A 26414-nucleotide genomic window follows, 5' to 3' on the forward strand; every position below is an offset into this window, starting at 1 on the left:
ATGTAAGGAGTGCACCTAGTTTTGGCTTTTGGTGGCATGACTCTTTGATCCCTGCCATGGGAAGGTGGGGAGGAAGGTCATTGGACGGAAATGGAGACCCTGCGATAAAAGGTCTCGGGTTAGGAAAATATTTCGAGAAACGGAGGGTCGGGGGGATTTTACGTCGCCGGGGAGAGATCGTTAGAGGGAGGTCAAAGAAACGCATTCGGGCACGCAGGAGGGCGAGCGGGCAAGAGTCGGCGAGTTCCCGGTCAGGTGACTCCTTTCCCGGTGGCTCGACCCTTCCTGATGTTAATGATTCGGTCATTGCAACGGGTAGCAGCCTGGTGGTGGAAACGAATGGTGTGGGCTCGGAGTAGGAGAAGTGCTGGGGCAACCAGGCGAGGATCGGCTGCTCAGGAAAGTGAGCCCGATCCCAGTTTGAACGCTCACCTCCATAGGTGCTTGCCTACCGCGAGCCGGTCGACCGATCGATCGACTCGACTCTCATCGGGATTAACGAGCCGCCCTGGGCCGCACCTAGCCACCTAAAGTCACTTATTGCATTAACCATTAACAAAAGTGCCGCTCATGTTTCTAATCTGGGGGTTGTCGCTGCTACACACCCCGTGCGCCTCCACCACCACCGGCTACCAGCCTCCGGGCTCCGTCAAAAGTACGTAGGTCTACTCGTCGAACACCGATCGTCCTGAAACCGCAGAATTCGAGCCAATTAACGATCCAACGAGAAATCGATACGACGGGTCGTTCGAGGCAGAAGGAGCATCCGAGCAAGTGCACGCATGAACGGTTCGTGGTGGTTCCCGGAGTATTTCGGACAATGACAGCCTGCAGGGGGGTGGAGGTGTTGAGTTTCGAGATTTCCCCCTTTCTCCCTCTACCTGGGACCCACCAGATAGGCAAACTTGGATGGGAAAGTGCAAGAAGTGCCTAGTGCTGATGGTACTCAGGGAAGGGATGCTGGTCCCTAGGAACCACGGACGAACACCTAGTTTCCGGTGTTTCCGGTGTTCCCAGGCATTGCGAAGGAGGGACTTAACTCTTCCAACCCTCTCTCTCTTTCTCTTTCTCTCTCTCTCTTTCTCTCTGTAAAATCCTGGACCCCTGGATCCAGGAACTAGACGAGCCAAGAAAAAGGATTTCCTTTGATCGGGGTCGAACGTCCAGCCCAAAACGCATAGTCCTCGCTCGCCACGTCGTGGGGGAATCGCGAGGTGGAATCGTCGCAAGAAGGGTCGAAGGATGGTTTCTCGGGTATCTAGCCGCGAGAGAAACGTATCGAGCGTCGTTCCTTCTTTCTCTCTCCCCGTCGATGCTCGAGGCATCGGGTCCGGGAGGCGCGAAAAAGGACGGTCGGGCTCCGGGTTTCCGTTCCTCGCTCGGGTGGCGATCGGTAATTCGAGATGAGATCGCCGGGAAGGTGTGGTCCGGCCAAGTAATCGCGCGGGATCGTCGAAACAAAGACTTGCCGGGAAAAAGTCACGCACGGGGCGAATGGGCAACGCGGTTCCGAGGAGTTCCGAGAGAGAAAGAGACGTCGCGTCAGGTTTTAACGAGTGGTAGGTATAAACAGCACGTGTTTCGACTCGGCGTATCGAGTTTCGCGCCGAACGTGGCTCGGTGAGAGAGCGTGAGTAATGCAACGCGAAATCTATCGCGGGTAAGAGGACGGAGAAGCTCGCCGATCGATCGTCACGCCGAGCTTCGGGTGGCGCCGGACGAGTCCGGAACTTCTGGCAGAATTATCACCCAAGAGGGGCTCTTCGGAGACCCCATTGCGCCGACTCGCGAGCGATTTCGCCTTTCCATCCCGCTGGGAATCTTGTGTTTGCTTGTCTTTCCTGGTCGAAGGAGGCGAAGGAAGATCCCGACTCGGCGATTGGCCAGGGTCTGAGCGTTTGCTTATTTGTTCGACGTTGAAACCCTCTCGACTTTTCTAAGTCGACTTTGCGTTTCGGACGTGGTTGATCACCCGGTCGGGAATTGGGCGGCTAGGTGGACCGTCAATTTCTTCGACGTTTGACGATTCTCTCGCGATCTAAGAGCTTCTTTGTTTATTCTTATCGGTGTAGAATGGTGGCCCTGGTGGTTGCTACTTCCGGGCTGCTTGGCGTCCTGGACGAGGTACGTCGAAGAGTACGACTCCATGAGGGTCGCCAGATGCGACGCAAGATGCGGCGAAAATCATCCAGACGAGGTAAGTCCCCGCGAGAGGATGTACTTAAAAACGAGAGAGAGGGAATAACGTTATCTACAGCTACTCGACACTCACCAGGAAGCCCGTGTCGCGCTTCTGATCCGACAGCGAACACTCGTGCCGACTTTGAGATTACATCCCCCTGGATGAAAGACGGAATGATATAAGCCGTTTTAAGCGGAGGAGAGACCGAATATCTGTTCGGGGTAATTAAAGGACTTTTAGGGATCGTTAGTCCCGTAGCGGGATGATCCGGCAATTGTTCTGGTATCCTCGATTTTTTTCTCATTTTTTTCGAGCCTCTCGAAGATGGGCTTCCACGGTGAAATCGATTATCCGGAATTTAGCGAGCACGAGGGCTGGACATCGCCGACAGGGTCGAGCAGCAACTTCGAAAGCCCCGGCCAGGAAAATAACACCGAGTTAGCCTCTGGCCTCTACTGGCACGTGGCAATAAATTCCCGAAGTAATAGCCAATAAACGGTAGCCCGGCAGAGCGATATTTACAAGTAACCGGGCAATCCAGGGCCCTACAGTTAAAGGCGAATGGGCTGATCTTTCCACCGGGATTTTTGCGGCCGCTCGGACTTCATCGAACCGAATCGATGGATTCATGGACCTTAGGCCGAATAACTCGGAGCTGATCGGCGCAGCATCGGTCACGGGTCCATACTACCGGGCTCCTCTTAAGGTCCTTTCTAGGGGGCGAAGTTAGTCCGATAGTCCTGGAAGATTCTTCTTGGTTCAGAAATCAGAAAGTTCCATCCAGGGATCAGGAAGCTCCTCCAAATCCAGAAACATACTCGAAGAGTCGCGTGATAAGATACGATGCATCAGGCACGATAATTCCCGCATCTTTGCGGGAAAAATTAATGGAACGGATCGATTGAAAGGAATGGGAACTTTCTCTGAAACGTCCTTTTTAGGGGTGCTTTTAGAGGAACGTTTTCTGAAAAGATCTCGCTTAAAGGTGATTTTCTCGATGAACGTTTTCTGAAAAGATCTTTTTTTAGAGCCGCTCCGTCGAAACGAGGGATCGATCTCGGAGCTCAGCTCGAGGTCACCGGATCCAGTCGCGAAGATGTTGCAGCTTCCTTGCCGGAGAGATATGATGGGGTCCTCGGAACCGGCTTGTACAAAGAGGTTCCAGGGTAAAAAAGGTCCGCATTATTGGATGATATTATGCAAATCTGAGCGGGGAATCGAGCGATTTAAATCCCGGTACAGTTAAAGGGGAATGGAAACATCTTCCGACATTACGAGGATTTTTACGGTCAGACGTGCACGCTTCAACGAGGATCGATGGATTATCGGGCCAGAGAAGAAAAACAAATATCTCGAAGATGCATCCTCCGCGAATGGTACGATTTTGGTCTTCTTCCTGCCAAACTAGTTATGGTCCTTCAGAAAGCAAAAAACTTCATCTTCAAGGCCTTTCCCATTTTTTCCTAAAATCTACGAAATTGTTACTTGCTCGTCGTCATGCACGTGGTCATTGCGATAATGCCCGCAATTGGCATTACATATGACAAGTTCTAAAACCCAATTTCTGTGCAATGCTGCATTCCGGAATGGGTGAATAAATCACTGCGGCAGGATTAACGAGTTTCAGGGATTTACTTTCCCGATCCGAGGAATTCCATCTTCTGGGATCTCGCCTTCCAGATGTGTAGTTTTATTCACCGTCTTCGCAGAATATTCGCGAATAGGAGACTTTTGCAACAAAGAAGTGTCCTCGTACTAATTAAATGGTCTGCCGAGAAATCGATCTAGTTCGGTCCAACGGAATTGACGATTTAGTCCTGGAGGGGCCATAAGAGTGTCTGAATAGCAAAGGGATTTACTTCTACGCCGGAAGTAGTAAAGGGTGTATCGAACTCTCGAAGACCTTGATACATCTTCCACATCCACCAGGTTGGATCTCCCTTCTGCTCCGAAAGACACAAGGCCACTCGATTGTCCTCGTGCTCCAAGACTGGCGGAAAAAAAAAAACCGGAGTGCGAGTCCTTTCTCTCTAATCCCATCCTACAATTCTGCCGGTCTAGTTCCAGCTCCTAGAAAGAGCTTGAAGACCAATGATACTTCCCTAGGTCTTATCAATCAGCCCCCATGAGGTCTGAAAAGAAAAGGCCACGCGATCTTCGAGGGTCTTGATCCTTCAAGACCCTCGGAACAAGAGCAAGCCCTTTCTCTCTAGTTCTATCCTACGGTTCTGCCGAACTAGTCCTGGCTCCTAGAAAGACCCTAATGGACCGATATCCCTTATTCCATGCCCATCGGGTTCGGCTCCCTTGGGACTCTCAAAGGCTTGTGCCTTTGGCCTTGTGGCCGTGGCATCGCTTGGCGCCCTTAGAGACTCTCTCCTCGCGAATTCGCACAAAGGGTTCGGTAATCGGATCCGTGATGCCGATCTCCTCGACCGATCTGACCCTCCCGCGGGTTCGTTCCCTCGTATCGAGGGATCGAAAGTCGCAGGATCCCCCTGCGAACCCGTTTGGCCTGATCGGGATGGCCGGCCCGGCCGGGATTTCGGCAACAATATGATCGGTTCTTGCAACGCGGGCTTCATTAACTGGTCAACGGCCCGGCAATCGCGGGCTCCGTAGCCGCATGCTTCTGCTTTGCTTATAAAAAGTAGGCCAATAAGTAAGCGAACCAGTTTCTTCGCCCGTTCGAATGATATATGCGCTCCGACCGGGACGCGAATGCCGCCGGTCGAAGGAACGCGGGAACCGCGACTAAGGCCGGACCCGCAACCGGCGACGACGAGCGACTATGGGAACCAGCTTAAGGACCATTAAGGCGGTTCCTGGACGAGCAGCGAGCCACCTGGGTCTTCTAGGCACCGTCGAGATAGCGACGAAAACGGCGCTTGGCCCCAAGGGTAGCCACAACACGTGGAAACTGGGGCTGGAGCTGGATTAAGGACGTTGGAACCTCAAAGAGGGCCAGCTGATGCTGCATCCTGGTACCGTGACCTAGTGGTCTCTTCGTTACCCAGGCACTCCAGCTAACCATAACAGGACACGTCTTTGGATTAATGGGAATTACGTTACAAGTAAAAGTATACGTGGGATTCAACGCAAAGAGAAAGCCCGCTCCTCACTTAGGACCACTTCTTCCGCCAATCGCGAAGTGGACGTCAGAAGTTACACGATGGCGTCACTTTTGACACCTCCGGTCGATATTCCCCAACTTCCTTGCCACGTTTTCCTGGCACGAGGTCGGAACTCGAGTTCAGGCTGCATGGAACGTCCAGCTACGGTGATCCATTGTTCTAGGGTATCCCGATGATTTTTATAATAGAGGTTCTTTAGTTGTCATTGATTGTCGTTTTTATGTTTGAGGGAACTTGGGGAGGAGCCAGGGCTACCCACTGTGGGGGGCTTATCGACACCCTGGGTTCTCTTTGGTACCTGGTCCTCCTGTCGTTGGTGGCCGTTTGGTCTCCTGTTGGACTCCTCCAGGGTTCCCTGGCCTCATTCCTTTCTTCCGACGTGTTTCAGTGCATGGAGAGCTGCCTGTCGGCGAATTACACGAAGCCGGGATACTGTCCATCGAGTCGGTCCATGTCGGCGTTCGAGGCGGCCTGCCTGGTGGCCTGCGAGGGAGACTCCAAGTGCCCGGACCTGGCTAAGTGCTGCCCCCACGAGTGCGGGATCACCTGCATGCATCCTACCGGTTTGGACGAGAGGACCGGTGAGAGAGAGAAAGACCGTTAAAGGAGGCTTAACGACCGCGAACCCCGACGAACCCCGGCAAATCACTCCCGCGGGACCGAGCGCTACCCATAACCGTCAACCAATATGAATCTTTACGACGCTGAGATGATCGGGTATAAGGAATACAGATTATACCTTAACAAGTTCGACGAAAGGACGTAATGCCCGCGACCGGGTTGCGCCCGAGAGAGGACCGCTCGCGAAGTCATCCTCTGGGACGAGATGACGAATCCAGAGGAGGCTGAGCGGATGGTCCCCCGAAGGCTGGGACCCACGTCCTGGGAGTGGGTCTTGAGTTTCACGGGAATGGGACGCGAGATTCTTTTATGTTAGTTGAGGGTGAATGAACGCTGGGAGCACCGACTTCGATATTGGGGTTGCGTTGGGAAGTGGACTCGGGATCAGCTCCTAAGTTGGTGTTGGGGTCCCAGCGGTACATCCTAATCCACGGATTAGTGTTTGGAAGGTTTCGTGGATGGGTTATTGTAGTTAGGAATTAAAAAGTAGGAAGCAGAGCAGTTGGAAGCGGACCTGGAGGAAAAATTGCTGAACCTCTTGTAGATCTACCTCCCGTGCCCGAGACCATCCAAATTCGCCAGCAGACGACGAACCTGGTGATGCTAAACTGGCAGGCACCCCCGCACCCCAGTAACATCTCCGTCAGGTATCTGGTAGAGGAAAGGCATCTCCTGGGGCCGAGGTACCTGGAATCTAGACTGAGTTCCTGGTCGGTGAGGCACGTGTCCACCAAACCCCACGCCTCTCTTCGTGGAGGTCTTAAGACGGGACATTGGTACCAGTTTCGCGTGGCCGCCATCAACGAAAATGGATCACGCGGATATTCGCGACCCTCTCGACCCTTCAAGACAAAAGGTAAGCATCGACCTCTCCCTGCTGTCCTTTATTCCTGTCCTGAGATCTTGAAGAGAAGAATCAGGCAACGAGGACGAATTAAGGATGAAGATTCACTCGAGGCACTCGGGATCGGATTCATTCGAGAATGTTTACATCGTACTGATCCTAAAACTAATTATGTGTAGTCGTTAAATAAGTGTTTATTAAGAGTGACCTCTTAATGATTCGTCTACGAATTCGTAGGGAATTAAATTAAATGGAAAATAGGAGTTATTCCTGTCAGAATAGACGCATTCAGGGGTGAAGATGGAAACGACGCTCGAATGAGATTTCAATTGTTGCGAGTACTTTAAGGTTTCCGTACGTACTTTTAAAGAGCAAGAACTTCTGGTAGAACCCAATGTTTAGTGCCGATAAAGGCATGCCCAAAGTAAACCGTGTACAATTAACAACCCTAAATGTTCCTTCATTCCTAAATGCCGGACTGTCGGCGGGGCCATTGTGTTGGCAAACAGTTTAATTGCGAAAGTCCCTCGAGTGGATGGTCCACGTCGAGGGTGAGCACTCGGTGTGAAGTGGCAGGCGATCTTGCTCGGAATTCGAAAAGATCGCGGGATCGCAAACACGCAAATCTGCAAATATGCCCTACGCTTGTACGGGGCGGGCTAATGTTGTTTGTTCGCGGATGAACGCGAAAACGCAAACTGGCCTCGAAGAGCCCAAGAGCACTTCGATAACTCGTTATTTTCCCTTCCGTGGCCATTACCGGCCCTCGTTAAGAAGTAACTTAACGAGGCTCCACAGGCAACTCTTAAACTCGAAGTGTCGATTTCTACTCGTCTCATAACCGCCTTTAGAGCGACCTAGATAACTTGTTTTGGTTTCAAACGTAATTTCCGAAAATTCTAAAAAAAATCGTTTCCCAAAATTCCTGAAACAAAGAAATTCCAAAAAAAAAGAGTGGTCCTCCTCTTAACATGCGAGATGATGACATGACCGTGACGTTTTAAAAATACGGTAACGATAAGCTCGAAACGTTATCAGAATCCGCAAAAGAGGAATCTAGGGTGGAAATATTCCACATATTAATTTCTCATGGTTATTAGCATTATTGGTAGTTATGTTATGGGTTAGGATATGTTTCAGCGAAGAAGGCCAATTCGGGCAAAAAAAGGGCAATCGATCATGTCGGATTTGAAATTTTGCAGAGCCGCGCAACCCGAAGGAGCCTCAGAGTTTAACGTTAAGTGGAGCACGTGTAGCTGCTGGGAAACTGCGTGTTAATCTTCGATGGAGACCACCACCCTCCGATGTTCCAATAATGTTCTACAAGGTCTTCTGGAGTCGGCTCATTCACGGCCCCAACAACGACTCCATCTTGGTTTACCATCGCACCGTACCTAAGGTGATTTCACTGCCCATAATAAAACAGAGTTACTAATCTCCGGCATCGAAAAAGGTCAAACAAATCCGGAGCACCGTGTTAACATTCGGTTACGACAAGTAGGTGTCTACATCGCTTACGTGTCATTGCCACGTAATGGCATCCATTGAACGCCGTCGTACATCATCACCCTACCCGCTCTTACATAGCCCCGTTAGAGCCAATATGCTAATAGGCATATACCATCACATAAAAATCTACATTTACAGTAATACAAAAGTACCATGGTACCACGTATCGACCGCGCGGCTGTATAAATATGCCTTAATAATTCCTTCGACGGTTCGTACCATCCATTTTTTTCAAATCCATTTTTACCACTTCCCGCTTCGACTACGCCATCTCGGAATCGCCCAACACGGTTATTATGAGTAACCCTAGCTACTGATTTCCCAGGACAAAATGTGCTACGAGCTGAAGAACTTGGAGCTGAGCTGCCAGTACTTTTTGCAAGTCCAAGCCGTGGCTCTATACGGAGGTCGCAGATTGGCGTCGCGGAAGGCGTCCAAAGTCTTCAACAGTACCGATTACACAAAATTCGGTAAGGTTTATAATTAAAACATAGCCAGAGTGCCCTTGTAGTTATGAAATGTATCAAGCACCTAACGGCGATTCGCATTCATCTCGAGAAGTACCGATTGCGTAAAAATTCCTTAGAGTTCATTTAATAGCATTAAATCTTAAAAGTACAGAATCAGTCGATGCGTTTTCACCTGCAAAGGTGTCGTGCGGTTTCTAAGGTGACGACCGTAATTCCATAAAATTTATAATTAATCCATAACCAGAGTGCACTCATGATTGTAATGGGGGTACTCATCATTGTATTAGATACTCATCAAGTACCTAATCGCGATTCTCCTTCACTCGTGGAGATATTTTCCAGATATCTCGAAGAGTACCGATTGCGTAAATATTCCTTAGAGTTCATTTAATACCATTAAATTTAGGGAGTGCAGAATCAGTCGGTGCGTTTTCACCTGCAAAGGTGTCGTGCGGTTTCTAAGGTGACGACCGTAAAGGTATCGTTTCTTCGCAGCCGAGGGCGGAAGACGTTCTCGCAGATGCGAACGCCATCAAGGTGGTTTACACGTACGCAGAATGATCTGTCAATGCGGGGAAATAACCGCAAGACTCGTGTGGCCGCCGAGCGTGGATGCAAAAAGGTACAACGTCTCTTGGAGGCAGGAATCCTGCTCGACCTCGCGTGGAACTCGAAATCCCGATTTCCATCGCAAGACCTCCTCGAGGATCACCGAGGTAAGCCGAAACCGAAGGCGTACGTCGAGGTTTCACTGATACGACCTTATCTTGACAACCCCTTCCCCCGCGATCCGCCATTCGAGGAGAAGTCGCCCGATATTGACGAGAAAGTAGAAAGCGAGGTGTGAATTTATTTGGTTCACGTTTGCCCTGGCTTGCCGGTTTCATTTTTTCTTTCCCGATCTCTTTCGTTCACTCTCGTTGCTTATATAAAGCGAATCGACGGGGAATCTCGAACGAGGCTGTACGTCCATAAACGTCACCGAGGTAACTGTGAGACGACTTGCCCACTGTTACTATCCTAGAGCACCGCGCCTCGAAGTTCCTTACCGATCGAAGAAAATTTATAGCAATCGCGGGAGAATACTTTCCGACCGGATTTGGCGATTCTCGAAGAGAGTAATTCTAAGAAAAATTGGGAAATGAAGAAGAAATTGTCGGGGGCAATTTTTCTCTGCTGGCTCCGAGTCCAATTCTTAACTTCAATTTGAACCTCCAGAAGCTAAGACCTCTTTTGGTCTTATCTCATTTTTTAATTCCTACATTAAGCTTATAGAGGACATGGAAATATCTGCCACTTTTAAAGTTTAAAGTAGGGCCTCAATTGTGGAGTACTATTCTTTACGTCGCCTCAAAACCGACTTAAGGTCTGCAATTATAGATTTTAACAGGGCCAATTTTTCGACTCCAGCTCTTCCGAGTACTAAGGAGGTATCTTTAAGTGGAGTTCGAATAAAAATGTGGAACTGAACCTAAGGTTTCATCGGATCTTATCACATTGGTGGATTGTTATCCGGGAGGGTTGACAGCGGTGTTGAGAATAATTATCGATTTTAATTTAGATATTGATGAAGTTTATGTTATAATTTGATAACGTTCTGATCGACAGGCGCCCCACTACGATATACGTCAGTTGAAGTATGACTGCACGTACGTCGTCAATGTTCGCAATGTACCTCACCAGGGGAAAATCGAGGAACACGGGACCAGTATAGAGTTTCTAGCAACCGGATGCCATCAAAGCCGGACAGGCGAGAAAAAGCAGAAGCAACCGCAGGACAAATTGACTCAATGCAAGAGCAAACCGTCTAGAATAAGGAGACACTATATTTGATTATAGGTAGAACAAACGAACCCTTGTTGCCCTCGATTCGTTTCCGGCCCTCGAGAACAATGTATGTAAATCGGGTTTACGCGGAAGAGAGAAATCGAGAGAAACGCGCAAGGCTCCCATTCGTCGAGCGGAAAGTGACGAAAGTTGATTTTTTAAAATCGTATCTCGTGAGAGATCCTTTGTCCATTTTTCGATCAACTGCAGCAGACTAAGAAAGACCCCGCGGTATACCCTCGCCGACTCTCTTTGTAAGCAGTTCCGTCTTTGGAAATTGCGATCTCGAATCGCCGACAGACTGGACTGCAAAGTGTAACGATAAAGATCCTAAATCGAGGCCAATTCCCGCAAAAGACTGAGACTCTGAATTAAAGATACTCCTGGAACTCGCTTGTATTCAGGTTCTCCATTGCGTGCACATTTTGCAACCATGGAGGACAACCGTCCGTGGGAAAACGATTTGTTCTGATTTTTAGTAGCTCCATTGCCGAACTTTTCCAAGGCCCAACTTTCACTGCCAACAACGAGCTTCCTCCAGAAAATTTGTGATATTGTAGCGCCGGCGGCTTTGTTCAAAAGTTTCGAAATGATAATTTACAATGGAGCACTGACTTCCGCGAAAGATGGAAACTCGGAGCTCGTAATACTTCCGGAACTCGTATAAAGTTCCCGAAGGCGTAGATATTCTGCTGGGATAAACTGGAAACGTTTATACTCGAATGGTTCAACTCCAGATTTTGGAAATTTCATTGTCCAGTATTAATAAAGATTTCGTGCTGTAATAGACACTTCAATCCGACCTCCCTGTCCAGAATGAGGAGCAGGGAAAAGATCTTTGTTAACCAAAAGATTTATTCGCACATTGCATGCACCTATATCCCAGTTGAAGGTATAGTACTCGCAGTAAGTATCGTACCCGATTACATCCTACATGTATGGAATCGCTCTTTAACAACCCAATCGAATCGGGATAAGGTTTCTTACGCGAGTGGCGTACATACAGACACGTCCAATACAGAGAAGTATAAATGGCTAACTACGATTATTTTCACGAATTGAAGCAGCGCGAAGTAACGTAACTTGTCCATACGTTTATCGCATATACACATATATATCACAAGGTATATTAATAACACATATGGTTCCCACATTGGTCGGCGATAAGCCCCGTGTAAAATACTTCCGACGACTACACCCTTTGTACAATCCCTTTGGTATAGGCATCTATTAACATGTCCGACTTTGTACCAGGTTCCTTGTACTTATGTATATCACTTAACTTACTTAACTAACCGGGAAACGCGTGGCTAGTTTTGGCACGTGACGTCGTTGTCATGTAACTTAGAATTGATAACATACATCGACCGAAAAACCGCTGATATCGGCTGATCGTATACCCTGTCTTGGTGGAATTACTCTAAGAGTTCCAGCTAATTAGACGCGATCGTCGATTAATCTAGGATTTAAGGGAAGAGCTCCAGCCTCGAGAGCGGTCGACGAGTAAGTTTTCCTTTTTTTTACCTCAAGCAATGTTAAAAAGGTACCTGCTGACCAGGACCATTGTCAGCGCAAGCTTTATACGCGGATTCGAAGAGGATGCTGTAGAGTAGCCATCTAGGTGGAGGTATACTTTTCGAGATCCAAGCTTCTGTGCCGGTCTGAAGTTGTGGCTCAAAGTGTCGTTGTTCACCTGCAGGTTCCTCAGGACTTTCAACTGAAATCCAGAAAGTTCATTCCTGAATTAATCAACTGACTCGGAACTTTTCATCATTTTCATCGTTAGGAGCATCGTAATAACTGAGAATGTTGTTCGATGAAGGACACAAGTCGGATGTTTACCTGAAAATCCGAAACCGACTGTTTCTCCGTAAGGACGAACCAAACTACGGACTCTTGGCAACCTGGGGTCGTCAAGGATCCATCGTAACGATAATACGTCGTATGATCCTTGGGCAGTAAAAGTAAAGGTACTATTTTCGTCTGCGTTTTCACCGGAACTCCTATCGCGTTCGAGGTCGATTCCGCAGCCTTCAAAATGGTCGTCAGATTTCCGTGATCCTCGGGGCCTTGCTAGAACCAAAGTATGCAAATCGTACATTTAGGGGGGACATTTAGAAAGAGGTAATTTCGGAAAATTCACCAAATATTATCCTGGTCCTTACTTCAAACAATACGGCCACGACGGCGAGTCCTTTATCGTGCTCGGCAGCTGCGCTGACGTTATCATACTTTTTGTCATAGTGCACCAGATGCAACTCCATTGCATCTCGGGTCCCATCCACGGTGTGCTCGGCTCCCCAGTGCAGATGCATTTGCTCCAAAACGTACGTCGACTTCAGACCACCGCCCATTAATAAGATAGGTATGCTGTTCAGAGTAATTTGCACTGGAATTGCAAGGAGGGGTCTGAACATCCGGATATTTCACCTTTGTCAAAAGATGCCATTAATAAAAAATCTAGTGGAAAATCGTCCCACCTACCACTGTGTCCTGTATTGACGACTTTGCCATAGTATGCAAAATCATAGCGAATGAACTTCAGAGGGCCAATGTCTGATTTAATCGTGTCGTCAGGGATTATGTTAATCGGCGATTGCTTTTCCCCCTTTGCACATAATCCCGGCCAATCAGCAGGTCCTGAAATGAAACCCAACTCGTCATATACACGATATTAATGCGAAGAACCAGAGAATTATTAAATAAACCCTAGAAACTGTATAAATAAAAACCTTATACCCTGAGAAAAAAGTTGGTTGGCTCAAAGAAATGTGCATCGCAATAACAAAATCCTGCGACCAAATACATCCAAAGAGATGTCAGATTGAGTAAACACCATTGTTTTAAATCAACGTCAAATTTTCTTCTCAGGAAATTAATCCTTTCTTGCAATTGCACGTAATGTAGGGAATAATATATGTTTCAGTGAAGTAATCTTTCTTCTCAGTGTAATAATGGGACATTTTAGTACCAAACATTCGTGGCTATCAGAAGGTATTTATTTTCCTACGGATTACAGCAGGTTAAAGATACTTGTCACGTTCCTTTGCCACTGATTTTCTCCACAGTATAGAACATTAGATCACGTGGATGTGCGCAATTACTCGTAACAAGGGGTGGTTCTCAGTAATGGGGCGCACTCGCGTCACTTCTCCACCTCCAAATACTCAAACGTGTCAATTTCCACCTCACGTTTGGCCCCAGGTGACAACGTACTTGGCAATTAAATATCCATCCGAATCCGATATGCTCCAATGAAAAGAAACGTGATAAAGCTCTGATAGGTACATTGTACGGGTTAATTGGGTCTCACTCGTGCATGATAGAGCGTAACGATCCGGGGGACCTCGTGAATTTGCTTTGGACAGCAAATCGTGCCGTATCTCAATTCAGATCGAGAAAGTAACCCGAGAGTGTTTTACCTCGCACAATGAGAACATGCCTGGTGTAGGTAGACGGGCAATTATGCCATTAATTGCGAATAAACCACCCCGGAATTTTTATTAATTGCGTAATACAATGGCCACGTCGATTATTCGACCCTGGGCTTGCTTCGGTTAATATCCCCTAACTGTTATTTATTTCCCATTAATTTCCAATTTCATTTCCTCCCTTTGGCCGCAAGTCGCATCCTGGATGTTATTAATTAATGGCGCAGGATTATATCGACACCGAAATTGTGTACGAGCTTACAAATAATGTCTCCGAAATGTTGATACCCGCTGGTAAAATAATTTCCTGGCACTTTCGATAGATTTGTTTAGTCGTTGAAAATTGAATTGCACAAGGAGCAATTGCTGCACGCGCCATCTTGGTCATGCACAAGCCCATACAAACGGGAGCGTTGTTAACGAAATTACAGGTTGTTGAGGGAAAAAAAGGCAGCAAGAAGGCCCTTAATAGTAACGAAATAGCGTTAAATACGTAAGGCTATTCTCGAATTGGCAATTATTCAATCAGTTGTCGGAGCATCATTTCCTCAATCAGTAGGTCGAGTGGCGAAGCGATACGTTTCAAATGCTCATGGCACATTTATAGAAGAGGCACCACGGGCGATTTTAACAAAAAATTATTGTTTGTTCAAGGTAAAAGAGATTTACGAGACGACCGGGCGTGATTTGTTACGCAGGAGGATAACAAAAAGTAAAGTCACGAGAAGGCCGAACTTAAAGGTATGCAATCCACTTGATTGACCGCATGTCATACACGACATTATTGTTCTTTATGCACGATACATGCATCAATATTTTAAAACATGTCCAGGTAATCAGAGGCGCCGGGACCCCGATGCAAATATTGGAAATTAATGGCAAAGCTCGTTAGGACTTTTCAGGGTGCACGGACGTATCAAAATGCAGTAACGCCGACAATAAATGAATGTCAGGGTTTTAATTAATGTCTTTCTTTATTACCGTTCTCACCCCAGTACGACCAGTGACCACCTCCGGACGCATTTACACCTGAAATAAAATATTAACGGATTAATGAAATTAATTCCCAAGTCTCTTGGTCCATTTCTTTCCTTCGCCCGAATATTCGGGCAAATTTATGTGACCCGTATAAACCGAATCTATTAGTTATATTAATATCCACCCTTACAAAGTAAATCTTAAAAAAAGTTAAATTTTCTTTCAGAAAGCCTTGTTCTCCCAATCGTGTTGAAAATCATTACTCAAAATGAAATTTTTGAAAGTTCCCACGAGGTGGCCTTTCGCAATGAGTGCTCGTTTGGAATTACGTACACATGCAAAGTGGACAGGTATGTATTTTGTCATTATTCCTCTTTGTTACTCGTTCAATTCAATTGCCATGCCTCGACCCAACCTAGGCATTGCCATTGACATGAAATTCAAGGTACTGCCGTAAATAACGTTTCGCTCGGGACATCTATATAGGCGCTATCACGTATACATTTGAATATTAATTGCAATCAATTGTCAGGAAGTGGTAACGTATCTCCCATGAAATGCAAAACTTGTTGACACCTGCTTTAATGACTTTACATGACTGAAAATGGAAAGATGATTTTGAAAAAGAAAATCATTACCGATGTGGACATAGGTAGTCAAGAGTTGAATCAAGCGAGACGAAACACTGATCGCCAATATCGAAAAGAAAAAAGTATTTTAATCTCAGCCACCACTTGAATAAGCAAATGAGCTTCGGCACATTACATTAAGTACGACCTAACTTCTGCACTCACCGGAAGTGCACCCTCGTTAAGGCTTTAATAATGGGCCAATTATTAATCAAGAACGCCGACGCTTTATTTGTTGGTGCTTTCGCATCGGCTGTATTTTTGTTGTAACTCTGATGCAAATATCCGACCAAATGTATTTGCAAACCGCCGAAATCCCGATTATTGACACAATAATTCGTATGCAGATGCATGAACAAACTGCACGGTACGTGTCGTGAAGCGTTATCATTCCGGTAAATTATCCAAAAAAAGAAATTTACATACTTAATGGAAACGAAATTGCACGACGGAGCACTGTGATTGTCCTGCCGTATTGGCGAATTACCTTTCACAGGGAATAAAATTACAAGGTAGTAGTTCCACTGCAATCAGTTGGCACGCGATATTTAATTAACGGTTTGATCACCCAGTAGCTTCGCATTTAAGGGGCTCATCTCTCGGATGGCTGACATAATTCAATAAACAGTCGCCACTCTGTCAAACTGCTCGACAGAAGTGCTTAATTCGCCAGAGAACGATTTATTAAATTCGCCAGTACATAATGGACCGTCAACTTTTATGAAAATAGATGAATGCTCTTAGGAGTCGAAATAGAGCCTGAATCATTTAGTACGTGTAAATATAAATATATATCTACATAAAAAACATGTTTTATTGCAGCAATACTTTTCCTCCTTGGCTAGATTTTACCGAAATGATTTTAAACCTCAGTGCACATTACCCAAGTAAAGTCAGAATTCGTTACACCGGATTTCCATTAATCGTACAATAGACTCAGCCGAATAAATCGGGCATAAATTAATGCAATACGCACTTTGCACTTTATAAAGATATCCTACTCGGAAAGTGAAGTCACAGCGTAAAAACGAGCATAAACCATTCGGAAGTTCACGAGATGAGAAACGCGTCGACATTTATTCCACATTTCACATCAAGCTGGGGAATAAATTTCGCCCTGTCGTGCGTAACGTAATTTCGTCCCGCTAATTTTGCACAATAAATTCACGGCGACATTGTGACCTAGAAATGTGAAACAAACAAATTCTTAAATTACCCCTGAAAGAAGGAGCCCAGTACAGTACATCGCGAGTACCCTACATCCAAGAAGCCCAGATATTCAAGAGATATCCAACGTTTAAGGAATATTCAGCAGGATCACTGAATCGTATCTTCGTGCGCTTGCCGTATGAACGTGTAAAGCGGCACCAAATATTTTTTTATTACTCAATTTGCCGTAGTTATGGTTATATGCAAAGTGCAGAACCAAGGAGCAATGAAAGCGAAACCAAGAAAGAACCTTCCGAACTTTCCACGAGTACTGGGAGTACCCCTCGTATTTAATATCCGATACATCTCGAACTATTGATTCTCGAAGGTGCATAAAATAATGCATTCTGGACCGGATGAATATATCAAGAAATTGTAAATTAATATCTTAACGTGACATGAAAGGGTCATTCTCTATACATAAAACGTCAAAACATTGATAAAATTCTTCTCCAATCTGAATGCACCGAATAATTTGAAACTTCAGCACGCGATTGTAAAGGCCCTGTGAAAATTGATTTTTGCAAAAAAATTCTTTTTTATTTACAGTAGACTAGAACCAAGATCACATTTTTTTTGCGAGAAATGAAATTTCACGTGTTAAGGTTTCAAATGATTCCGTGCATCCAGTTTGGAGAAAAGTTTTATAATTATTTTTACGTTTTGTGTATATTGAACAACATATCGCCTTAAGAGTGCTATTTTTGGAAATGTCGAGGCGCTTAGGGGCTCGTTTGGCCTCGGAGACGAATTTTGCGAAACACCTGGATTACCTGAAGTCAGAAAGTACACGGAAGCAAGAACGAGGGCGAATCGCATGGTACGGAGGGTGTCTGGGGTCAGGGTTTTGCGAATCGGTGAGATGCAACCGGCGCGACGACGAGTGCACGACTGATCCTCTCGTAAACTCGTGGTAGCCAACCCCCGAGATCATACATTACACAAGATCCCATCCTCGCACGGGATTTAACTTGCACACTCTAGTGACCATTCGTAGCCACTCTATATATATAGACCAACCAATTGACTACTCAACTGGCCACTGCATGAGCGCTTTGGTGCGCCCGACAGATGCACCGGTGATCACCGTGATTCACCTGCAACTGCACTGCACTGAAAACTCCCACGGTCTGTGTAGTTCATCGGGCCTGAAGCGACATCAAAGAGCAGGAGTAATTATACCGAAAAGTCACGAAAAGATTAGCAGGTTGCACGAGCGACCGCTAAAATCGAGCATTATAATAAAGCTCATCCGTTGTACATTGTGGAGCATAAACGGCAGATAAAGGAGCAATTCATGGGGGGCGTCATTTTTCATCTGAATTGTTCTTTTCATATCAAGGGAAGTATTTCCCCTCTTTGAATACAGCTTCTGATGAAGAAAAGTTGCCGATATATCTGCATTTTCGCGGCGTTAATCCTGGACGACAAGTAGGGTTGCAGCTAGAATTGCACGGCTGATGGTCGACGAATACATCAGACGATTAATTTACTACTTGAGGTTAATTACAGGAGCCCCAAGTGATACTTGGAAGTGGACACACCCGTGGATTGGGGATCGTCCTTTCCTTGAATCAATTTATGCCCTTTATCAATTTAACTTAGGGTCGATTCGCTAGAGGACCCGGCAATGAGCATCTAAAAGCGATCGTGCAGACATTACAGAAGGTGATTACATTCCTTTAATCATTTCTCCTGCCTTCCGTTTATCGCGCACTTTGGTCACTATTGGTCACTTCCTGACAAGGTTCGTTTCTCCACTGGCACATTAATCCGAATATTTCTGGAGTTTCGGGCGTGTCTATTGTAACAACACTTAGCCTCGAGTACCGCCTAACTCTGGAATTCGAGTTTTCTCCTTCTTTTTTTTTCAACTCGGTTTATTTTTGAACTAATCGCAAAAATGACCGTTTCGTTTCGTGACCACGAGTTCAAGTCCCTGACGAGTCCAAGTATTTTTAGATAGGCATTGGACGACACACTTGGCCTCTTTGATCAATTTTCCCGTGGATATTACGCTATACCGTAATTACTAACTGATATGTAAATTACGCCTCTATTTTTTTTCTTCTATTTTTTCTCCTTGGCGATGACTAACTCTATTTGAAGGGCAAGTTAATCAGTGCGTCGACCAACATGGTGCACGCAGATAAGGAAATTATTTCACCGGGGCAAAACAGTACCTGCGAATAATTTGGTTCTAGGAATATTCCATTCCGAAGCATAACGTGGTTAACCTATGAACGTGTTAAAGTACGTACGAATTGAACGTGGTGCTCCCCTTTCTCGGTGATATAGTTACAATTAATTATACTGCACGACCCTCCGTTGGGTTCCATAATACGTGCTGCAATATATGCACTGCGTGTGCTTTAAAGCGCTTCGGGTCATACCGCTTAAATGTAACATCTGTATGTCACATCTTGTTAAATTTTACAAATAACCTGCACTGTTTACCCTGGTTTCGCGCGAACTTTTTATTTACTAATTACATTAATCGCCCTATCCGCGTTTTCAAGATCCCGCCAGTTTTCGGAAGACGAAGTAAATCTTGGACATCTTAGAAACGCAGAGCTCGGCGTTAATTTCCTATCACAAGTTTTCCAATTGTCAACTCTTAATGACTGCAAGAAAATTTCAGTATGTACCGAATGTACATTGTCCGTCATAAATGGTACATGGGAAAGTTGCCGCCACCTGTACCTAGAATTTACCCCTCCACGCCTCCTGGACTCACTTTAATTTCACGTACATGGCAGAATTTTATCCCCTCCCATCCCATGCATAATATACGTCTATGGAATGGATTAAAAAGAGACTTTGCCGCTTTACAAAAATCCGAGAGCACTTCGTTTGCTGCAACAGCGGCGTCTATTTCGACGAAACTAAATCCAAGACACATTGGTACCCTTTGAATGTTGAAATGGCGAATAAACGCAAGGAGACGTTCAAGTAAAAGGTTTTGGATTTAACCTACTAAGGTCAATAGCTCTCCATCGGTCGCAAGTTACATCAGTATAAGTGGAGGGGCTCGGTTCTACGTGCCAGGACAAGCGACCGACGAAAATAGAAAAGCGTTCCAGAGCACGCGGTAACGTTAGACCGGCAATCCACGTAGGTTCTTAGGCGACGAGAAGAGAGTCGTCGGAGAAAAAGGAGTTTAAACCGAGGTGGAAGCAAATAACCATGCCGAGAGTCACCGTGAGATCATCCCTGAGGAGCAGAGAATCCTCGAGCACCTCCACAGGACCAGACCCCCGAGAGAGGGTGAAGGACTGTTGCCGGAAAGTGATAGCCTTCATGTGCACGCAGGTGACATTGTCTTGGACACTTCTACCCATTACAAACAAATCTAACCACTCAGTACATTAAAAAATGAATTCTAAAATGATACGTTGGGTATTTGACGCGAGTATTAATATTAATACCGATTGTAGGTCGGTGTAGGTGGCCTCGTGGTGAGCTACGCCATCGTCGGGGCTTTCGGGTTCATCCTCATCGAAACTCAAGAAGAATACGCAGCCCTGAGCCAAATAGCCGGAACGAGGAAGGCCTTCGCCGAGGAACTGTGGACAGGCACAGCCGGGGACGTCAGGGTGAACGTTTTGGACCGGAAGGCCTTCCTGAAGAGAACCGACGCGATCCTGAAGAGGTTCCAGGAACGAATCACCCTGGCCGCAAAGGAAGGCTACGACGGCAGGTCGGCCAAGGAGATCTGGACCTTCCCAGCGGCTCTGATGTTCTGCTTATCGGTTTTCACCATGATCGGCTATGGGAACATGGTCCCAAAGACACCGTGGGGCAAGGGTGTCACCGTCATGTACGCCGTGCTGGGAATCCCGCTTTACGTCCTCTACTTCCTCAACATGGGCAAGATCCTGGCGCAGGTCTTCAGGTGCTATATCCTAAAAGATCGCTAATACATTAATATATTAAAGGTCTCAGGATATCTTAACTAACTAGATATAAATTAACGAAAAGCAGGACACCATTCACAAAAGCTTCATATGTACTTGGCTGGTGACACGAACGCTACGGTATTATCGGGTGGGACCATATCGACAACACATTGTAGACGGAATTATTCTTTATTTATGGATAGTAATAATTTGTCACGCTAAACTACAATTTTTTGCACTTTCTAACAGGTGGCTGTACCGATGGACACACGAGTGCAGCGGTGGCCAAAGAGCTCGCATCACGGTCCCTTCGACTGCGTGTCTTTGGGTCCTCTTCGGCTACGTCATCGGGGGCGCCATTATGTTCGGCGAATGGGAAGGCTGGAATTATCTCGACAGCGCCTACTTTTGCGTCACCTCGCTTTGCAAAATTGGCATAGGCGACTTCGTGCCCGGTGCCAGAATTTTAGAACCTGAAGACGGTAGCCAGACCAAGTTGGTGATCAACTTTGTATATCTCCTCTTGGGCATGGGACTGATCGCCATGTGCTACGACCTTATGCGCGAAGACGTTCGCGTTAAGGCCAAAAAGCTTAAAAATGACGTGACGAAGGCCATGGCGGAATTACGAATAAGAATGCTTTTATGCTGCGGAATGGATCCAGAGTAGTGCTCGCAAAGGAAGTTGTGGAAAAAACGAGGCTGGACTTCCTCAAAGTGTTCTTTAGAAGGTCTGTCCGGTACTTCGTGTGCCGCGTAAATGCAGACGCGTATCCGCGCCGATAATTGCCCACGATAATCGCTTCTGTACCTGGACATATTTAGGTACTCACTTAAAATTTACATAAAGCAAGTATAGAGATACTGGAGGTCGTTCGCTGTATATATTCGACCGAAAATCAGAAGATTTTCCCATCGGCAGCCCCACTTCCTGAATGAGCAGTGATATCGATAATGCAACGAAAACCCTTCCTGATATCAGGAAAATTAACAGTATTGATTTACTTTTTGATCAATAGTTTTTGTAGAGTGTACGTAGGCCCGTAATGTAAGATGTACATAAGTGTCGAACTGTAATACGTTTAATGTGTATAATACTTTTATGAACTCAGCACGAAAGAGAGGCAACGGTAACTCAAGTAGTATAATTTATTTGTACTTTTATAATGACTATTAACAGCATTTCTGGAAAGTCAGGTGTTTGGGAAACTGAGAGGGACTTTTTAATAAGTAGAGTAATTTTTCCTACGGACTTTATATTTTCTGTATAAATAAATTAAGTATAATAGAGGTACGATTAAGTTCCTCATCAGCCCGTATTTTCTCTCTTGTGTTTACTGGGATACGTACTGAAAAATAAACCTGTCGAGAGGGATATTGCTATATTGAACATTGTCTGGTCGTTCGTGCACTGAGCAGAAATCCAAGCATGCAAATGAGTTATTGCAAATGCATTTGAATGCAGTATATTCGGACGTGTTTCGATACGATTCTAATTTGAGTGTAAATGCGTGGCCTAGTAATGTCCCGAAAATAAACCCGCGCCTAACTGTTGTGTATTTCACAATTCACGTCGACGCAAGTAGGCTATCAAGTGGGACTTCTCCGAAATCTAAATATGTAATTACAATCATATTTATTAAACAAAGTATAACAATATTTCCACGGATTACTGATATCCAACGGAAATGCATTAGCTCTTTTCTGTACATTAAGGAAATATTCAAAGAACATCGGTAGGCTCTAAAGAATACAAAGTAAAGCTACTTCATTGCAATAATTTCTGCCAAATGATTTTTCTATTAATACAGAAAATGGAAACCAACGACAACCCGCTCTCAAAAGTATAATGTTCATGTTGATTGAATACAACAACGTGCTTCTTCTAAGGAGCATAAGTATCGAAATTCGGTCCGCGCCAAAAATTTAAATGTTGGCGCTGCCAACATCTTCCCATAAAACTCCCCATCGATATCACGTTAGAGTAACGCTATTTAACGCTATTTGAAATAATGTATATCTCGTGTAATAACTAACAGATTAATTTATAATTCCTTTAGTAAATTATATTGCCCTAGAGAATGTAATATGTTTACGATACCTAGGTTTATGATTAATAGCGAATGTCAGTTGAGATCCAAAAATGGCGAACCGTCAAAACAAACCCCTACAGTTTTCACAGTTGACGAATTTAACATAGATCTATTGTTTATTAATCAACAGTTAACAGTTAACGAAGATAATAAAGATTCTTCTAATGGCAGTCGGTGTACTGAAATTGCAGAATGGCATCTAAAATATTATATTTAAGGAAAATGTCCGGCTTGGCTGGGCGGAGCAACGATATACTTTACCTTTCTCCGTTAATATTATCCAGAATCCAACGATTACTTATATTTTTTGGTGGGGATGTGCAAGTATGTTTTATATACAGAACCATGTCAGAAAAAGGCATTGAAGCATACATTTTAAAATTGTGTAATATACATATAATGTCATCTAAATTTTTATATGATAAACTGAAATATCTGTATGCAAAATTAAATAAATTCCTTATTTCATGAAGAACAATTTTAATTTGGATCCTAATAATTGGAAGATCTTTTTGACAATATTGGCAAACAATTTCATGACTTTCGAAAGATAGAATGTGAACGTGATATGATACGAATATTTTTACAATAGGATTTGGAAGAAGCTATGAAAGTACACAATGACAGTAAAAAATACTTGCGTTGGAGCTTAGAGAGCACAATGCAATTGTTGGCAGCAAGATTCCCTCGAAATCATGTAATAGTCATTCGACCTTCAAGGTAAAATATTTAAGATACAAATGATATTTTATGTTGAATTACTAAAGTAAGACTGTTCTTTATGACTGTATAATATTGTTTAATTCTAATATTTATCAGGATGGAGGATATGAATTATGGAGTATTCGCTTGTTACGATAATTTTGTCCCAGGGAATAAGTATGGTGTTCCAACATTTTCATCTTCACTCGACGCACTAAAACATTTGGAAAAACTCCTTTTATCGGTATCAACGTACCTTGCGTCTCAAGATACATCTCAGGTTTGTTGATTGATATTTACTAAAGATTAAACTTTAAACTAGTATTGATATCTAAATAATTAATAACTTATATATTTAGTGTAATTATACATATTTAGAAAATGTATCATTTTAGGGGATATATCCACATGACATTGAAAGAGCAGAATTAGTCTTAATGGGATTTAGTAAAGGATGCGTTGTTTTAAATCAAATTTTACATGAATTTCATACTCTTCACACCCAGCAAATTGTAGATAAAAACTTAAAAGAATTTGTTGAACGTATAAAAGATATGGCGTGGTTAGATGGTGGTCATTGTGGCAAAAAAGACACGTGGATCACGAACAAAAGTATTTTGGAGTCATTCTCAAAACTGAGTAAGTTCCATCAAATTAATTACGGCTTGCCAAAAAGAAATATTTGGTCATTTTAATCTAAAATACAAACATTAATATTTAAATTCATCAGAATCTGATTTTATGCAGATGACTTATTTCACCATCTTTCAGAAATAAATGTTCACGTACATGTGACCCCTCAACAAGTACGGGATGAACACAGACCTTGGATTCGGAAAGAAGAAGAAAGTTTTTGTAATATATTACAGAGATTAGGGGTACTAGTAGAACATTCCCTACATTATGAAAATGATCAAAGAAGTCTTGAAATGCATTTTGATGTACTAGCTGCTATTAAAGAAGAGCACGACTCTTAATCGTTGTATTACTTATTCACTTCAAAAGCATTGAAGCTCCAATCATGTTTCATGTGAGGCGACATCAGGGAGATGTACTGAACAGTCATTGACCTCATTATCACAAGCTCAAAATATTTTATTAAGAATATATTTACTCTTCTGCAAAATGTAATACTATTTACAAATCCAAAATTCGTTTTCTCAGTCTTTAAGATATTATCATTTACCTCGTATATATTATCCTATTGATTATATCAACAGCGATCTGGACACCCCGATTTGTATGGTATTCCTCTATGTACACGATCTACAACTATTAAATTAATTATTATACTTTTTTACTGAACAAGCTATTACTATAAAAACAAATGATATATTTTTTTACAATTAACTTTTCACTGAAATCTCTTTCCATTCATCAGATCCATCACAACAGTCACAAAATCCATCATTGACTTTATATGACGAGATTTTAGCTGAAACATTACAAAATTATTACAAGAACAATGTGTAATTACTACTCATGAAATAGTAATATTTTGATTACCTGGATAAGCTGCAGACGAAGTTCCACAGTAAAAAACACCATTATTGCAGGCATTAGTACCTGGTTCATCGCTACCATCCATTGGACAGTCACAATAATCATCGTTAATCTTTATGAAGTTAATTTCCTCTCCAGATGTTATGCAAACAAACTTCTTTTTGGCATTAGGGACATATTTCGAGATATCCTGATCACGTGTTCCTCTCAAGGAGATAGCATGACCATCCGCGTCTTGTATCATTTTTGAATGACGTGGTTCATTCCATTTGAGATGTTCATTTTTAGTTGTGATTTTATTACTCAGTTGTGTAGTATTGCCAATCAGGTTATCTATAATTACTCGATTCAATTCCTTGAAATATAACAGCTGATATGACACGAAGAAGACGCCCACCACGACAACGCTCATGAGCATGTACTTAATCTTCTTTCTAGTGATGCGCTTTCGCCAGGACACACCATTTTTCATATTGCCCAAAAGACCTTGCGACGTCGAGGGAATACTGGCATTTGACAAAAAATACTTGTCCATTACTGAAAAGCATTGTGTTCAAAACCATGAAATAAACATTTTACTTTAATATCCGTTTCGATGAAAGAAAAATACAGCCCACAAATTTCTCATAAACTTTCCTTCCATGTGCATGTTTATAATACCTCTAAAATGACGATGATCTCAATCTCATTTATTCCACCAATGTATTGTACACAGCAATGAGAACCGTTCTGCATTAACCAATTTATCATGAAAAACGCTTTCTAACGGAATGACGGGGGACAAACAGTATTATTCAGATCTATATTCATTCGCACTTCACATATAAACGACAACCAATTACTTCAATACTTTAGTTTCTTAATTGGAACAGTTCTGAATCTATTTTTCATATTTCTACGCTACGCTTTAATGACATGGTAGAACAGTAGAATGTTTATTCGTCTCATCGTAGTACCGATTCAAACCTGGGATGGCGTTACTTGTATTTTAATTAGAGCTAAATGATTCTGTAATTTCTTTAGATAAATTTGCAACAGCGTCTAAATTCCTTGGCTAATTACTAGCCGGTGACTATCTGCAAATAAATGCAAACATTTTGGCATTTACTTGCCGCATAACCTATAATAAATATATTGTTCTTTAGCCTCAGCAGACGATGCTCATCCCTGGCCTCAGAGACCTATAACCAGAAATCAGAGATGAGTTGGGAGATTGCTCACGGGCAGGGTCGCGCGATCGCACCGTGTGCTGCCCTCTAATTTCGTACGATAGCTTTCACCGTTTTTTGCCCCCAAGGGCGGCGCAACGAATTTCTGGTAGGAGCTCGCGCAATCGCGATGGCTGTGCCATCTACCAGTTGCCGTTGACGGCTCACGTATTCG

At 44.1% G+C, this 26414-nt stretch overlaps 5 protein-coding genes across 8 annotated transcripts; 3 read left to right on the forward strand and 2 right to left on the reverse strand.

Moving 5' to 3' along the window:
• The first annotated feature begins 570 nt into the window (after positions 1 to 570).
• LOC105703402 (anosmin-1) lies at positions 571 to 10593 on the forward strand. Its single transcript, XM_012431771.1, has 8 exons — positions 571 to 655; positions 2073 to 2197; positions 5705 to 5897; positions 6482 to 6793; positions 7984 to 8180; positions 8616 to 8760; positions 9256 to 9476; positions 10369 to 10593. The coding sequence occupies exons 1-8, from the start codon at positions 571 to 573 to the stop codon at positions 10591 to 10593; spliced, it is 1503 nt and encodes a 500-aa protein (XP_012287194.1).
• An 845-nt stretch (positions 10594 to 11438) lies between these two features.
• Positions 11439 to 17932, reverse strand: LOC105703403 (putative carbonic anhydrase 3). 2 transcript variants are annotated; one of them, XM_012431772.2, is made up of 6 exons: positions 17608 to 17932; positions 15000 to 15047; positions 13068 to 13227; positions 12753 to 12996; positions 12430 to 12660; positions 11439 to 12304 (listed from the first exon to the last, which is right to left on the reverse strand). In XM_012431772.2, exons 1-6 carry the CDS (start codon positions 17651 to 17653, stop codon positions 12113 to 12115), a joined length of 921 nt encoding a protein of 306 aa, XP_012287195.1. In that variant the 5' UTR covers positions 17654 to 17932; the 3' UTR covers positions 11439 to 12112. The 2 variants fall into 2 exon arrangements, with proteins under 2 accessions (XP_012287195.1, XP_012287196.1); XM_012431773.2 differs by having other exon boundaries at positions 12753 to 12976; positions 13072 to 13227; positions 17608 to 17929.
• Positions 17933 to 19995: 2063 nt separating this feature from the next.
• On the forward strand, positions 19996 to 22271 carry LOC105703408 (potassium channel subfamily K member 15). Its single transcript, XM_012431781.2, has 3 exons — positions 19996 to 20146; positions 20272 to 20729; positions 20983 to 22271. Exons 1-3 carry the CDS (start codon positions 20021 to 20023, stop codon positions 21401 to 21403), a joined length of 1005 nt encoding a protein of 334 aa, XP_012287204.1. The 5' UTR covers positions 19996 to 20020; the 3' UTR covers positions 21404 to 22271.
• A 437-nt stretch (positions 22272 to 22708) lies between these two features.
• LOC105703409 (UPF0565 protein C2orf69) lies at positions 22709 to 24526 on the forward strand. Its single transcript, XM_012431782.2, has 5 exons — positions 22709 to 23150; positions 23419 to 23546; positions 23646 to 23808; positions 23924 to 24167; positions 24300 to 24526. Exons 1-5 carry the CDS (start codon positions 23019 to 23021, stop codon positions 24503 to 24505), a joined length of 873 nt encoding a protein of 290 aa, XP_012287205.1. The 5' UTR covers positions 22709 to 23018; the 3' UTR covers positions 24506 to 24526.
• A 79-nt stretch (positions 24527 to 24605) lies between these two features.
• LOC105703410 lies at positions 24606 to 26089 on the reverse strand. Of its 3 annotated transcripts, none has more exons than XM_012431785.1 (4): positions 25692 to 26089; positions 25035 to 25537; positions 24880 to 24963; positions 24606 to 24800 (listed from the first exon to the last, which is right to left on the reverse strand). In XM_012431785.1, the coding sequence occupies exons 2-4, from the start codon at positions 25501 to 25503 to the stop codon at positions 24742 to 24744; spliced, it is 612 nt and encodes a 203-aa protein (XP_012287208.1). In that variant the 5' UTR covers positions 25504 to 25537; positions 25692 to 26089; the 3' UTR covers positions 24606 to 24741. The 3 variants fall into 3 exon arrangements, with proteins under 3 accessions (XP_012287208.1, XP_012287206.1, XP_012287207.1); XM_012431783.1 differs by having other exon boundaries at positions 25035 to 25568; XM_012431784.2 differs by having other exon boundaries at positions 24873 to 24963; positions 25035 to 25568; positions 25692 to 26087.
• Between the last annotated feature and the right edge of the window lie 325 nt (positions 26090 to 26414).

Source organism: Orussus abietinus, unplaced genomic scaffold (assembly GCF_000612105.2).
Source record: "Orussus abietinus isolate OABI.00-Male unplaced genomic scaffold, Oabi_2.0 scaffold187, whole genome shotgun sequence".
Classification (NCBI taxonomy): domain Eukaryota; kingdom Metazoa; phylum Arthropoda; class Insecta; order Hymenoptera; family Orussidae; genus Orussus; species Orussus abietinus.

Excerpts from the sequence above, each read along its gene's own strand:
- LOC105703402 (XM_012431771.1), top strand. The coding sequence starts at position 571 with ATGTTTCTAATCTGGGGGTTGTCGCTGCTACACACCCCGTGCGCCTCC. Across the intron at positions 2,198-5,704 it reads GCGAAAATCATCCAGACGAG|TGCATGGAGAGCTGCCTGTC; the intron begins GTAAGTCCCCGC and ends GACGTGTTTCAG. Across the intron at positions 6,794-7,983 it reads TCGACCCTTCAAGACAAAAG|AGCCGCGCAACCCGAAGGAG; the intron begins GTAAGCATCGAC and ends GAAATTTTGCAG.
- LOC105703408 (XM_012431781.2), top strand. The coding sequence starts at position 20,021 with ATGCCGAGAGTCACCGTGAGATCATCCCTGAGGAGCAGAGAATCCTCG. Across the intron at positions 20,147-20,271 it reads TAGCCTTCATGTGCACGCAG|GTCGGTGTAGGTGGCCTCGT; the intron begins GTGACATTGTCT and ends TACCGATTGTAG. Across the intron at positions 20,730-20,982 it reads ATCCTGGCGCAGGTCTTCAG|GTGGCTGTACCGATGGACAC; the intron begins GTGCTATATCCT and ends ACTTTCTAACAG.
- LOC105703403 (XM_012431772.2), bottom strand. The coding sequence starts at position 17,653 with ATGCGATTCGCCCTCGTTCTTGCTTCCGTGTACTTTCTGACTTCAG. Across the intron at positions 15,048-17,607 it reads CGTGTACTTTCTGACTTCAG|GTGTAAATGCGTCCGGAGGT; the intron begins GTAATCCAGGTG and ends ATTTTATTTCAG. Across the intron at positions 12,661-12,752 it reads TCGTGGCCGTATTGTTTGAA|CAAGGCCCCGAGGATCACGG; the intron begins GTAAGGACCAGG and ends CTTTGGTTCTAG.
- LOC105703410 (XM_012431783.1), bottom strand. The coding sequence starts at position 25,566 with ATGGACAAGTATTTTTTGTCAAATGCCAGTATTCCCTCGACGTCGCAA. Across the intron at positions 24,964-25,034 it reads TTCGTCTGCAGCTTATCCAG|CTAAAATCTCGTCATATAAA; the intron begins GTAATCAAAATA and ends GTAATGTTTCAG. Across the intron at positions 24,801-24,879 it reads GAAAGAGATTTCAGTGAAAA|TTGTAGATCGTGTACATAGA; the intron begins GTTAATTGTAAA and ends TTAATTTAATAG.
- LOC105703409 (XM_012431782.2), top strand. The coding sequence starts at position 23,019 with ATGGCATCTAAAATATTATATTTAAGGAAAATGTCCGGCTTGGCTGGG. Across the intron at positions 23,809-23,923 it reads CGTCTCAAGATACATCTCAG|GGGATATATCCACATGACAT; the intron begins GTTTGTTGATTG and ends GTATCATTTTAG. Across the intron at positions 24,168-24,299 it reads GGAGTCATTCTCAAAACTGA|AAATAAATGTTCACGTACAT; the intron begins GTAAGTTCCATC and ends ACCATCTTTCAG.